This window comes from Podarcis bocagei (assembly GCF_964188305.1).
Source record: "Podarcis bocagei genome assembly, chromosome: 9".
NCBI lineage: Eukaryota > Metazoa > Chordata > Lepidosauria > Squamata > Lacertidae > Podarcis > Podarcis bocagei.
Window position 1 is genome coordinate 49,673,055 of NC_138134.1, and position 13,972 is coordinate 49,687,026.

The following is a 13,972-nucleotide window of genomic DNA, read 5'->3' on the forward strand; positions in this document are numbered from 1 at the left end:
TCTATGGTCCATACAGAATAAATAGACCATTCGCTGATCACTAAACAATGCCAGCACACCAACCACTGATGCCCCAACTGACCACAGTCCCACTTGTGGGGCAAAAATATCCTGAAGGTGTTACAACTCCAAGGTTTTCTTAGCACACATGGACTGGTTTATAGAACAAGGAGACAGACTTGTTGGCATCCATCTGTCTCGAGAGACAATGGAGGGTGCCTCCAGGGATGAAGTTAAACTGCTGCGTTAGCAGCACTGAAGTGACCTCCCCAAGGCACAAGGCCCAGATGACAAGACTCCCTCTCGGCCTTGTTTATGAGGTCCAAAGGAAAGGAAAGCAATACATTTGGCACCAGTTGGCTGAAGGAGTTGGCAGAAGGAGGCACAAGGGACCATTTAACCATCTTAGGGACTCCACTCCAGATTTGGGTTTATTCCTTAGCCTTTTCTTCTCCCAAAGATATCCCACAAGGCAGTGGAGGTTTAGGATCAGAGTCTTCCTTCACCTAGATGGGTTACCATCCCAGGTTGTGGAGCCCCATCTGTCCCTAACTTCCTTCTACATCACATGCAGAAACTGCCTTTTTGACTGTTGGACCCATTATTGGTCTTGTCCGCTCAAACTCCCAGAGCCTGTCTTCACCTGCAGGGGAAAACAGTCCTAGAGTACCGATTATTATCTTTCCTGTAGTATAAATATCAAATAAACAGTCTTGGTTCTGTGCTGTTCCTTACATTCGACTTACATTGCCCCACCACTGAAGAAAGTTGCAGCAGAACAACGAACTCTCAACATTTATTTCAGCCTTTTAAATTGCTGCTCTTACTATCTTACAATCCTATATTTCATACACAAAGCGCTGATCAGAAAAAATAACAATAGACATATTTATCAGTCACAGCCATCTGTGTCCCTTTTGCTTGAGCCAAGTATTTTGGCAGGCATGTGTATTTCTGTTTCTTACCCAATAGGATCTCGCCTTGCAAGGAAAGTATTTACTCCCAATTCCGTCTTTCTCTATCAGTGCAAAGGTCATGTAGTGCTTTAAATCTGTCAAGAATTGGATTTAAAATAATATGGTACCGTTCCCTGTGATTAATTAAGCACGAGCTCAATTTGATGGCTGAAACTGAGTCTCCCCACCACTGAGAGAGAACATGCCACCAAACTACATGTTACATGCCGGTTGTGTGTTTTCATGCCCAACTTTTTTTTTTTAAAAAAAAGAAAAGCAATATTGGAGGCTGTAATTGAAAGCTCCTTTTTGAATGATGAAAATTGCCCTCCCCAAACTGTTTTTATACCTATGTGAGGAGGTGTGGTGGGTAGGTTAGAGAGTAAGATGCTGTTATATTTTTCCTGCTCCCTGACCAGCACAAGGAAGCTTGGTTAATGTATCCCTGTAAGTTCAAAGAAGTAATTATCCTGGCCATAAAGATCAGCTTTAAGTTATACAGCTACCTTTCTACTCTTAAAAGCTTTCATTCTGCCCATCACAAATTTGATTTTATTTTGTAAAAAATAAATAAATCACAGGGCAGATTTTATACACTCCTCATTTTCTTCTTCTCCATTTTCATTAGGAAAGCAGGTGTGACCCCTAGGCAAACATACTATGAAAAATATCAGTGTCCTGTTGCATTTTCTCTGCAATCAAGTAAATGCTGGATTAAGACATGCTTTTCTGTCTCGTGTTGCGCACATTGTCTCCCAAGACTAACAAAATGGCATTTGCAGAGGGACATGTCCCTATCATTTGGTCTGCCACCTGTTCAATAAAAGGCATTTTTTCTAGTAATTTCACATCTCGCTATGTGGATCAACATGGCAGAAACACCCTAAGTCATGATAGTTATATCTATACATACAATCCAGAGATAAAGTGAGTCAAACTAAGTTAGTCAAACAGTCAGTCAAGCTGTTGAGCGGGTGAATTTGGAGTTAGGGCAATTCAGAACACAAAGTCCCCCCATTCAGAACCCAAGGCAAGCCTATTCCCTTCCAAACGCAGGACTGGGCTTGTATTGGTATGTCTAGCTTCCCTGTTGCTAGCTCACCCCTTTTCTCCTCCCTTTCTTTTCACATGGGTGAGGAACAGAAACAGCAATGCTTCCCTCACCTCCTTCCATCTGCCACAGCACCTAGAACACCCCAACAGTAGCATCCCAGGTGCAAGGGGCTCTGGGAAACATAATTCACCATGTCTCCTAAGTCTAAACTGTAAGGACACGCTCTAGAGAACTATCTTTTCCTAAGCACTTTGTTTCTGGGACACTGCTTTCTCAGCACTCCAGGTGCCACACCAGAGCGAAGAAAGCTTACCATTCCCCATTCAGGAGCATGGCAAGGTTCCCAACTCAGAATTGGCTGGCAGAGGAGGCATAATTCAAGGTTCCTAAATTTGGAGAAACAGCTGAGGCTACAGAGCCCAAACCCAGAACAAATCCAGGAGATTACACCCCTCTCTAGAAATGAATGGAACAAGTTTGTCCAAACTAATGGTTCAATCAGGAACTGTATTTGTATACAATGTACTATATTTAGGCTGCAATCCTGTAAACACACTTAGTGGAGAATAAGTGACTGAACTTAACAAGCCTTAAATTTGTGTAGCTATATATTGGACTGCACTGTTATTAGTACTTAGTCAGTATACTAATCATGAGTATATTGTCTTTTTGCCACTAATCAAAGATCAGTCGGAAGGGGGGAAATCTACATTTAATTGCTAGATCCTTGAAATGCTGCAAAATAGCAACCATGCTCCTGCTGTGTTCTTACGCAGAAGACTTCAGACCTGATAAAAAAACCTATTCACAACAAACAAAGCAAAAGAAGCTCAAACAATTAAAAAGCTGAAACAATCCCTGCCTCTTTTAGTGGCAATATTTCTTTATCATTCGGACAGCATGAGGCTTCATGATGGATTACAAAAACAACAGCGGCGGAAGGGGAGGTTGGAAGAGGGGGAAGAAACACCAGGGAGCCTAAATAGTTATATGAAAACTCCTAGGAAAACATCAATCTTTAGTTGTATAAAGGTATTATATATTTTTAAAAATCTAGACATCTTAATCATGCTTCCAACAGATTCCTTTAGAAATCGCCTGACTTCTCACACAGAACCAAATGAAGGCAACAAGCTCTATGAATGTAAGTTTCAAATACATTTGTAAGAGTAAGTCACCCCAAAAAATTCCATTACACAGCATGATTGCCCCAAGTTTAGGTCCCTTTCCCTCTCTGCATCAGAGCAGCCTTTGGTGCTCCAGATGTGGCACATGATTGCAATCCTGTGCACAGTTACTTATGCTTAAATCCCTTTGAAATCAATGGTACTTCATATTTCACACAGGTGAACAGGACTGCAGGCTGAATGTGTATAGGCTAGAAATGTATGAGGTTCGCTGCACTGCGATAAAAGGCAGGATATATCCCCCATCATGGCATGTTTAGCACAACCAATACCACTCTGGTTAGAAGCACTCAAAGTTAACAGTTGAAACCTGGTATATTCAAGTAAAAATACACCCCGCCCCACAATATTCCTCCCCAACTTCAACAACACCTGGATTCCATAAGAAAGTAACATCTCAAATAATCTATAATTCAACAGGCCGTCATATGAGCAATACAATACAGGTGGGTGTGGTTATGCAAATTATTTTGAAGCACCCCCCCCCCCGCTTCCATGCCAGTGAGGTACCAGTGACTGGAGTGTCTTGGATTAATTTACTTCCAGTGTTTTTATTTGTTTGAACACAAGGGGGATTGCTTACACCTTTGGCATACATAGAGCAACTCCTATAAAATCACATCAAAATCAGTCCTTGATCATAAAGGAATGAAATTCTACTCTGTCTGAGGATGCAGCTATACAGCTGCCAATAAAACATTCTAAGTGTGTTTTGACGTGGGTGGTGCTATGGTCTAAACCACAGAGCCTAGGGATCAGATCAGAAGGTCGGTGGTTCAAATCCCAGTGAAGGGGTGAGCTCCCGTTGTTCAGTCCCAGCTCCTGCCCACCTAGCAGTTTGAAGTGCAAGTAGATAAATAGGTACTGCTCTGGCGGGACAGTAAACAGCGTTTCCATGCGCTGCTCTAGTTCGCCAGAAGCAGCTTAGTCATGCTGGCCCCATGACCCGGAAAAGCTGTCTGCGGACAAACGCCGGCTTCCTTGGCCTATAGAGCAAGATGAGCGCGCAACCCCAGACTCGTCCACGACTGGACCTAACATTCAGGGGTACATTTACCTTTAAGTGCGTTTTAAGTGCAATAAACAATGTGGCACTAGATGGCGATGGTGAGCCTTATAGAAAATTCAATGCATTTTTTAAAAAACCGCTTTAAAGAAAATCATTTTCAGAATTTTTTTTATGTGGGTCGATTCCACCTGAATTGTCACTGTGTGTAAATTGTGAGGATATTTGTAGCATGTCTTCATACAATATGAAAAGCAGAACATGCCAATCAAGCAGTTATTCAGAATCTTGTCTCCTGTTCAAAATACTTGCTTAGCACAGGGCAGGAAAGCCCATAGAACTTAAATAAGCAGCGTACAGAGCATGAAGTTATGTCTATCTTGTCCTTCCTCCCCAAAAATAATAAAATCATGAAGTTGGAGGGGACCCTGAGGGTCATCTAGTCCAACCCCCTGCAATGCAGGAATTCTGCCAAGAGCCGTCCCTGGGTGGGCGCGAACCACCAACCTTCTGGCTAAGAGTCAGACGCCATGACCCATTGCACCACCCAGGGCAGCAATGAGTTCTTACTTTTAAAGGATGCTGCTATTTTAAAGGGGGACGTGGATTATTATTCTGCTTCTTTGGGAAAATTATAACATTGGGGTTTTAATCCTATGCAGACTTCTCACCACCGACATAACTGGTTTCAGTAACAGACCGTGTGGTGAAAATGGAGGCACCTGCCTAACCTCCCAGCAGGTAAGTCGCTGCTCTTTACCAAGAGGAAGAGGGGGAGAAGAGAGGAGTTGCAAACACACCACCAGGAATGGTGTATTGGCTCTGCCAGCGCCTTTGCACCAAGCTGAACTTGCCACCACCTTCCCCGTCCCCTCCTCATGATAAACTTCTGTTACTCACCTGCCATTAGGTCAGGTAAGCATCTCTGCCCCACTATGCTGTCCACTACTGAATGGTTTTATCAAGCTGATGTTTAACCAATATAAAGCCTCCTGAAAGCTCCTGGTGGAACATTTATTTGAAAATCAGCTGTCTTGGCATGGTGACGCCATGGATCCAGCCTCCCAGTAGCAGCGTCCTACAGGACAGGGACAGGGCAGAGGTAGCTCAGGGCATGTGCAGGCCTTCTAAGTAATCACCTGTTCCTTCCACAGCCACCCTATTATTTGCATGAATAGGTCTTGAACCTTCAATTAAGTGCATGCAAGTAAGAGATTGCAAGCTTACACTTAACTTTCCCATAATGGGATACTATATATTAACACCCCAATTCATAACATCTTTAAATTCAAATGTGAACCTTGTTTGGCTTAGCTCCTTTGGTTTAACCGAGTTGAACTCATAGTTGGAGCTGAAAACCTGTTGATAACATTATTTCTTCCGTAATAAAGCACTCCTTCTAGTAATATGAATCATTCATTATAACATAGCAACAGAGCTGAAATCTCTAATATGGTCAAATTCCTTATTGATCTTTCTAATGAAGCCCTGAGAAATCATGTAACAACAAATTATGCTCTTTTACACGTTTTCAGCCACTTTCTGCCTTTAAAACTTATTGTGAAAAACAAATGCAAACAGCGTTTTTGCCGTCGCTGCTGTCCACAAACTCAGTTCCTCTCAAAGGCATAATTCCAGAGTAAACTGATGCAAGTACAGTATACGGACAAAACAAGAAAATTTGGAGTTTTACAGTGCAATCTTATGCAAGTTTACTCAGAAGTATGTCCCAGTGAATTAAACAGGGCTTATTTCCAGGTAAATGGATGCAGGATTAAAGCTTGCAATCTTTTCCAACTCCCAAGTAAACCTGCAGAGGGTTGCAGTGTGGATTAGCATATTGACATCAGTCTTTGGAATATGCAGTTGTGTTCAGTTTTGGAACTAAAAGGCTTAAGACCATGAGGGAAATGTTTGACTCATTCTACACTTCCGGCATCCCCTGCTGGTTGAGTATAGAAGAGGTTCTGCTCCGAACTGCCAGTGCACAAAAATGCAGTGACTCAGAGTACAGTGCAGGAGTCAGAGGGGCCTGAACAATGTCAAAATGGGGAAAAAAAATAAAAGCCCCGCCTTGTTGGCTGAGAAGTTTCCAAATTTATCTCTCTGGAAGACAATACCCATTCTAGCCACATGAAAGATTATACAAATATGCTTGCTTAACAGCAAAACACCTTCAGCAGAAACAGACACTTGGCAGAACATTAAGATATCATAACTAATGTTTTGGAATCCGTTCACTCTAAATCACCAATCAGGTTACTAACAGAGTCTTTTTAACATTCACCATTTGGCTTCTGTAACAACCTAAGGGTATCAGCAAGTCTTTAGACACAATCCTGAATATTGGCAAGACCAGAGGAATAGAAGCTGTGTTCAGAGGTGAAGGGAAACTCATTTGGAAGGGGAGTCAAAATTTTCCTGGGCCTTGTCCAAATGCTCTAGCATTGAACAATGATCAGTAAGAAAACAGTCCACTCTCTCGTAGAAGCAGCTAAAAACTCAAAAGTCTACTTAGCAAGTTAAGATAAACTGAAGTGATCAGCAAGAGGCCTAAGAGAAAGCCCCGTACCCTGCAGCATTTTTCATACATGGGGAAAATGTCACAGCCCACAGTTAAAGCCAAATAGTTAATACCGAGTGTTGGCTTGTGAGTTAGAACGAAAAGTCACTTATGCAGAATGCTAATCAGCTCACAGATGTCAAAGAAAACAAAAACTCTGCTTTGCTCCAACACAATCTGTTGAGTGGATATTAATGCTGAAGAAAACAACATGCAATTTCAAAGGTTTCTTTTATACAGCGAAGAAAAAAATTCCAACAATGAAAAACCTTGGTACCTGTAAAACAGCTGACTTCTGTAAGACAAAGACTGCAAATCTATACATGTTTTCCTGGAAGTAAGTCCCTCTGAACTCAGTGGGACTTACCGTACTTCTGAGAAGTCTATGCAAGTCTACTCTGAAGTAAATTCCTCTGGAAGCAAAGGGACTGGATACAAAAATATGTATAGGATAACAGCATAAATGAACTGAGCTGACAGGACCAAAAACAAAACAGCTATTTACTTTTCAAATGAATTAATAAAATAGATGTTACCTCTGCTCTCTGAGTTCGTGGCAAAGCAGCAGATTTTTCGATGGCATAAACGTCCACCAGATACAGGCGAGCTCCTTGTTCCCGGTCCAAAATGGCCGCAGTCTGGATCACCCCGGTGTGGCGCCCAATGGTAAAGAGTCGGCCAAACATTTTGTCTTCACAACGCACCGAGACTATGAAATACTCCACTAGAGCTTCAGTGCCCCTAGGACTAGCTGCCTCAATGGATATCACATCTGTCCCAATAGGCTCACCTTCTTTTAAAATGGTGATGTATTTTGGCTGAGTAAAAACAGGCCCATCAAGTCCTTGCAGAATTACAGTCATCTCGGTGGTGGATTTCCTTCTCTCTGGGCCAAGATCTGTGGCTGCAACGATGAAGCTGTACATAAGCTGAGATGGGACTAAGGTTGTTGACACTCTCAGGTCCCCACTGTATCGATCCACGATAAAGGTGTCTGTGTCCCCGTTAATTATTTCATACTCCACCTCCCCATTTGCTCCTTCATCAGGATCCGCGGCAACAATCGTGGTCAGAACTGTGCCAATCACAACAGAGGGGTCTGCAGCAAGGGCATTTTGTGAAACAAAAGTAGGAATGTTGTCATTCTGGTCAGTTACCAAAATGGTCACATTCTTCAAAGCAAACTTTCTAGATTCTACAGGGACAGCCTGGTCTGTTGCTTTCACTGTTAGCTCAAAGAGGTTAGCAAACTCACGATCTATTTCGGCACTGGTATATATTGTTCCTTTGACTTCGTCGATACGGAAGTGGTTCCCTCTTGGCATCTGCTGAATGATTGTATAGGTCAGCTGCCCATTAATATCTGCATCTGGGTCATGAGCAGTTACAGCAATGACTGAGGTGCCAATGGCAATGTTCTCAACAACAGACTTAAATATATCTCCAGGTGGGAATTTGGGTGAGTTGTCATTATAATCCCTGACATATATTACAACAGACATGGTAGAGGATTGAGGAGGCCTTCCTTTGTCTTTTGCGGTGATGTTTAGTTTATACATGGACTGGGTTTCAAAATCCAACTTTTTGGCCAGGAAAATGCTGCCAGTGTTGGGACTGATGCTAAACGTCCCGTGGTTATTTGTTCCTGTAATGCTATAATGAAGGTCAGCATTGTCCCCTGAGTCAGAATCAGTGGCAGTAACAGAAGACACAAGTTCCCCAATCCTCATGTTTTCCAAGACATCAACAAACAAAGTTGACTTGGGAAAGGAAGGGCTGTTGTCATTTTCATCCAGTATGTCAATGTTCAATGTACAAACAGAGCTTAGGGGAACCACCCCAGAATCTACTGCTTGGATGGTAAGTGAGTAAGCTGCAGTAGCTTCATGGTCCAGTTTGCCAATTAAAGTCACCTGACCAGTGCCACTGTCTATTGTAAACTGGTTTTCTTCGTTGCCCTTAATGACAGAATAGTGGATCAGTCCATTATTGCTTTCATCAACATCGGAGGCAGACACCCTTAAAACGTGTGTCAGGTTTGCAGCTAGTTCTGATATTGTAGCTTGGTAAAGTTCTTTTAAAAACTTGGGTGCATTATCATTGATATCCTTCAAGTAAACCTGCACAGTTGCCTGGTCCCTTAAAGGCTTTGGCAACCCCTGATCCATTGCAACAACTGTAAGCGTAAACACAGCTGCCCCCCTCTGCCTCATAAGGGATTCCCTGTCCAACTGATGCGTGCTTGTAATTTCCCCACTCATGGCATTCAACTCAAAATCAGGCTGCATGTGTTCAAATGAGTATCTGACTTCACCGTTCGACCCAGAGTCTTTGTCAACAGCACTGATTTTACCTACAAAGGACCCACCATTCTGCTCCTCCTCATAATAAAAAACATAATTGGTACTGTTAAACAATGGCCTGTTATCATTGACATCTTCTAGAATGACAGTGACATTTACAGTGGCACTGAGCGGTTCCACAGCTCTATCAGAAGCCTCCACCAGTAGCGTGTATCTTTCCTGAAGTTCACGATCCAGCTCACACTTTATATACAGCTGCCCATCTGGAAATATGCCAAAGGCATCTCCAGTATTACCTTCTATTATGGCGTAAGCTATTTCTCCATTTGCGCCTGAATCTCGGTCAGAAGCATGCACGCTAAAGAACCTGGAGTTCACAGGCTCCAGCTCAGAGATGGTGACTTCGTAGGAGAGCTGATCAAACACAGGTGGGTTGTCATTTACATCATGGACAGAGACAGTCAAAATGAAACTAGAGGAATGCTGAGGGACCCCCAAATCTGTGGCCATAATCTCCACTTGATAAGACCCAGCATTTATGTCCAGTGGCCCTGTCAAGCTTACAGCACCACTATGCTCATCGACATTAAATAGGTCCTTGGGATTTTGCTTAAGGCTGTAGAGGACCTTGCCATTCACCCCTTCATCAGGGTCAACCGCTTTGGCTTGGAAGATGGTATGCCCAGTACTCCAGTTCTCAACCACATTCACACTTTCCACTGCATGCAGAAAGTGGGGGGAATTGTCATTTAAATCTCTGACAGTTATATTGACCAAAGCATCCCCCGTTATTGTTCCACCACTCGCCACCACTTTGAGCTGGTAAAAGGCCTGCTCTTCCCTGTCTATGACGCTGGCGGTGGTGATCAGGCCTGTCATCTTGTGAATCTCAAATATACCCCTCTGATCGCCTGTGGTGATCAGGTAAGTGATGTTGGTGCTCAGGTCCATAGAGGAAGCGGAAACACGGCCTACGTGGTAACCCAAGGCCACATTTTCAAACACCACAAAGCTGTAGATATCCTGGCCAAACACCGGGGGATTATCCTGGGTGTCTAATACAGTGACAGTAACGATTGCCTGGTTCTGGGACTGGAGGTTGCCGCCATCACTGGCCACTACCTGCAGCTGGTAAGCAGTCTTTTCCTCTCTATCCAGGACTGTTTTGGTGGTGATAACCCCCGTTAGGCTATGAATCTGAAACCTGGAGGTGTCTCCTGCTGAGATGCTGTACCTGATGGTCCCATTCAGCCCAAGGTCAGGGTCACTGGCAGACACAGTGGCTACATAACTGCCTGCAGGCTCATTTTCTTGGATGTGGGCAAAGTACTGGACAGGGTAGAACAGGGGGCTGTTATCATTTACATCAAGCAAGCTGACATTAACCTGAGCCACTGAGGAGAGGGGAGGAGAGCCCAGGTCAGTGGCTAGGACCTGCAGGGTGTATTGCCCCTGTTCTTCCCGATCTAGCTGTGAGATTGTGCTGAGCCTGCCTGATATAGGATCCAAGCGGAAAAATCCCCACGGAGCAACCGACAGACCACCCGCCACCCCTCCTGGCTCAGACTCTTGCAAGGAGAAGCGCACTGTGCCATTATCTCCCAAGTCGCCATCGGCAGCAGTGACGACTAGCAGCTCAGTTCCTGAAGGGGAATTCTCTGCCACAGACACATGATAACCATCTGGCTGGCCAAACCGGGGCCTCTCATCATTAACATCCAGGATATTCACGACCAGCTGGGCATAGGAAACTTTGGGCTGCACACCTTGGTCACGAGCGCTGACGTTCAGCACTACCTGGGAAGCTATCTCCCGGTCTAGCCCACCAGAAGCTGCTGTGCTTGGGCCAGAAACCCCCAGGAGAGGCCTAGCCATGATAGTGTCAAGGCTCTTGGTGGTGACTAGGCCGCTGTGCTCACTAATACAGAACCAGCCCAGCTCATTGCCAGAAACAATACTATACTTGAGGTTGGCGTTAAGACCAGAGTCACGATCCGTAGCACTCAGGCCTTGCACATAGCTCCCGGGTGGCACCTCTTCGCTGATATTCACTTGGTACACCGACTGCCCAAAGACAGGCGGGTGGTCGTTGATGTCGTTCACAAAGATCACCAGGCTAGCCACGGAGGAACGGCTCACCGGGGCAGGAGCAGCTCCTTCGGGGCTCAGGGCAGAGGGGAGGGCACTGGGGGATGGCGGGGGAGCCCCAAAGTTGTCCATCACAGCCACGGTGAGGTTATAGGTGGGTATGCGCTCCCGATCAAGAGCAGCGGCCACTTTGATAAGGCTCAGGTTGGGGACTTTGCTGCTCTGCACCTCAAAGTGGCGCTGCTCGTTCCCACCCAAGATGGACACCGAGATATTCCCATTGGCCACCGGCGAGTCGGCATCACTCACAGTCAACAGCGCCACCACTGTGCCGGGTGCCGCATTCTCATCCACAGAGGCAAAGCGGGAGGTGGCCGGGAAATAGCGGAATTTGACCCGTGGCTCGTTATCATTCACGTCGAGCAGGCGGATCAGAGCCTCGGCGCGGCCACTTAAAGCAGGCACCCCGCGGTCTGTAGCCTGGACGGTGAGGGAGTACTGCCGCCGGGACTCGTAGTCCAGCACCTCCCGGATCCGGATGACCCCGCTTTCCGGGTCCACCTCAAAAGGAAGTGCCCCTGTTCCATCTCCAGCAGCACTTTCTGTCCCCTCCAGGCGGTAGCGGATGTCAGCATTGGTGCCCTCATCAGCATCCGCCGCCGTCACCTGCAGGACACTGGCCCCAACAGGTGCATCCTCAGGCACACGAGCTTGGTAGAGGGTCTGGCTAAAGACTGGCGGGTTGTCATTTATATCCTGCACCGTGACGTTGACTTGTAAGTATCCACGCCTCCGCGGCTCCCCTTTGTCCTCCACCTGCACCAGCAGTTGGTAGGCCGGGGTGGCCTCTCGATCCAGCCCGCCACGAGAGACCAAGTGCAGGAAGGCCCCTTCCCCACTGGGGTTGAGCGTGATGTTGAGCCGGAAGCGGCCCTCTTCGTTGCCACCCACGATGCGGTAAGAGCTGTGGTCTACGCCATTGGTCCCGCTGTCTGCATCGGTAGCCGTGTCCAGGATAAGCTGCCGGCCGCTCCCCGTGTCCTCCTTGAAGGTCACCACAATGGAAGGGTCCGGGAAGACGGGAGCATTGTCATTCAGGTCCAGCACCACCACACGCACCTCGCTGGGGTAGGTTGGTTGGCTGGAGAGCACCACAAGATCCATCACATCGCTGGCCAGGCTCTCGCGGTCGATGGTGGCACGGGTGTGGAGGTCTCCTGAAGTGGCATTGATGGAGAACAGGGCGTGGTGCTCACTCAGGCGATAGGTGAAGCCCGGTCGGGTGGCAATGGTGCCCACCCAGGTGCCCGGAGGTTGCTCCTCCAGCACCTGGAACAGCTGCCGGGGCTCTGCTGAGGCATGGAGCGGAGGCAGCAGCAGGAAGGAGGCGAAGTAGGGGAGAAGAGGCCAGGTGGAAGAGCCCATGGTGCAAGCCAGCATGTCGAGAGGGGCGGGGCAAAAATCCTCCCTCACAGCCAAAGGCCAACCGAGCAGGCAAGCCAAGACAACCCAGAGATGCCCAAAGTCCGTGGAGAGTCGGGCGGGCAGCGCCAATCCACATCACCAGCGGAGCCCAGGTGAGGAAGCGCGGGTTGTCATGGCCTCCGCAGCCGCGGGCATCTCTTCTCGCGTGTGGGGCGAAACAAGCCGTCGGTCCGAGAGCCGTCGCTGCCTCCCACCGAGGCGCAGCCTTCGCTTGTTCTGTTGCCCCTTCCCCTCCCTTCAAGCGACTTGTGCGGGCTGGGGGACCAGCGTTTGCCTGGCCAAAATGAACCCCCCGCGGCTCCGGGCTGGATGGTTACTCACAGAGAGCGAGGAAAGTCCGTCCAGTCCTTTCAGCAAAACTCGCGCCGAGAGCTGACGGGACGCGCGACGGAGCAACTTGGCGTGAAAAGTGCCAGCGCTCCCCTCTCGCCAGCGCTCTTTGCTCGCTATAACCCAGCGTCCTTTCTTTGCAGGGAAAAGATGCAGCCGATTCCTCCTCCTCCTTCTCAGCTTCTTCCGAGCGTCTTTTCTCCGCCGTCTTGTCCCACCTTTAACCGTCGCCACCGCTGCTTGGAGCCTTTCTGGACGTGCGCGCAGCTCGGAGCGCTCCTGGGCATTGTGCGAAAAAGTTCTCTTCGGCTAAGAGCGGCAGCCCTGGCTCGCCTCTCTTTTGTACATCCCTGCCAGCATCAGCTCCGCCGCGGGCTGGGCATCCGGCGGCGCGCACAGCACCCACAAGGCGCGCAGAGACACCTCGCCGGAGATCAGGGGTGCAAAACGAAAAGGGGAGACGCGGGGCGAGGAGACGCCTTTTTTTTTATTTTGCCGAGACGAGCAGGAACTTTTTGGGTTGCAGCGTCTCCCCTGCAAGGCTCGGAGCGCCCGGCAGCCGCTCAGCTGGGCGCGAGTTCGGGTCCCCGCTTCGCCTCCATCAGCTGCTCGGCTCGCCCAGCCGGACGGCAGAGAGGAGAGCGCGCTCGCGCGAGGGAGCCTCCTGCTCGCACCCACCGCGCAGCAGCGAGCCCGGCAGAAACTTTGCACGCCCCTCCTGGCGCTCTCGGCTCTTCACTCGCCGGCGCGACGCCCTCCTGCTCGGCCCCTCCCGCCCGGGCTCGGCGAGCTCGCCCTGTGCCCGCCTCCCATTGGCCAGCCGCCTCCCGGCCCGCCCACGCGCCTCCCCGTCGAGTCCCAGCTCGGCGGCCGGCTCCGCCCCCAGCCCCTCGTCCTCCTCCCCGCGCGGAGAGCCGGGGTCGCTTCGGCCCCCGCGCGACTGGCTCCTCGGCGCGTCAGTCAACAGGAGCGAGAGGAGCCGCCGCTCGTCGGAGGGGTC

The 13,972-nt window shown here is 48.2% G+C and overlaps 1 protein-coding gene across 1 annotated transcript in view; it reads right to left on the reverse strand.

The window, feature by feature from the left end:
- FAT4 (FAT atypical cadherin 4) overlaps positions 1-13,655 on the reverse strand; it is a 142,603-nt gene extending 128,948 nt beyond the window's left edge. Inside the window, exon 1 of the mRNA XM_081208011.1 lies at positions 7,303-13,655. Within this exon, the coding sequence (XP_081064137.1) occupies positions 7,303-12,597 (5,295 nt within the window). The 5' untranslated portion in view covers positions 12,598-13,655. The remainder of the gene's footprint in view (positions 1-7,302) is intronic.
- Positions 13,656-13,972: the final 317 nt, after the last annotated feature.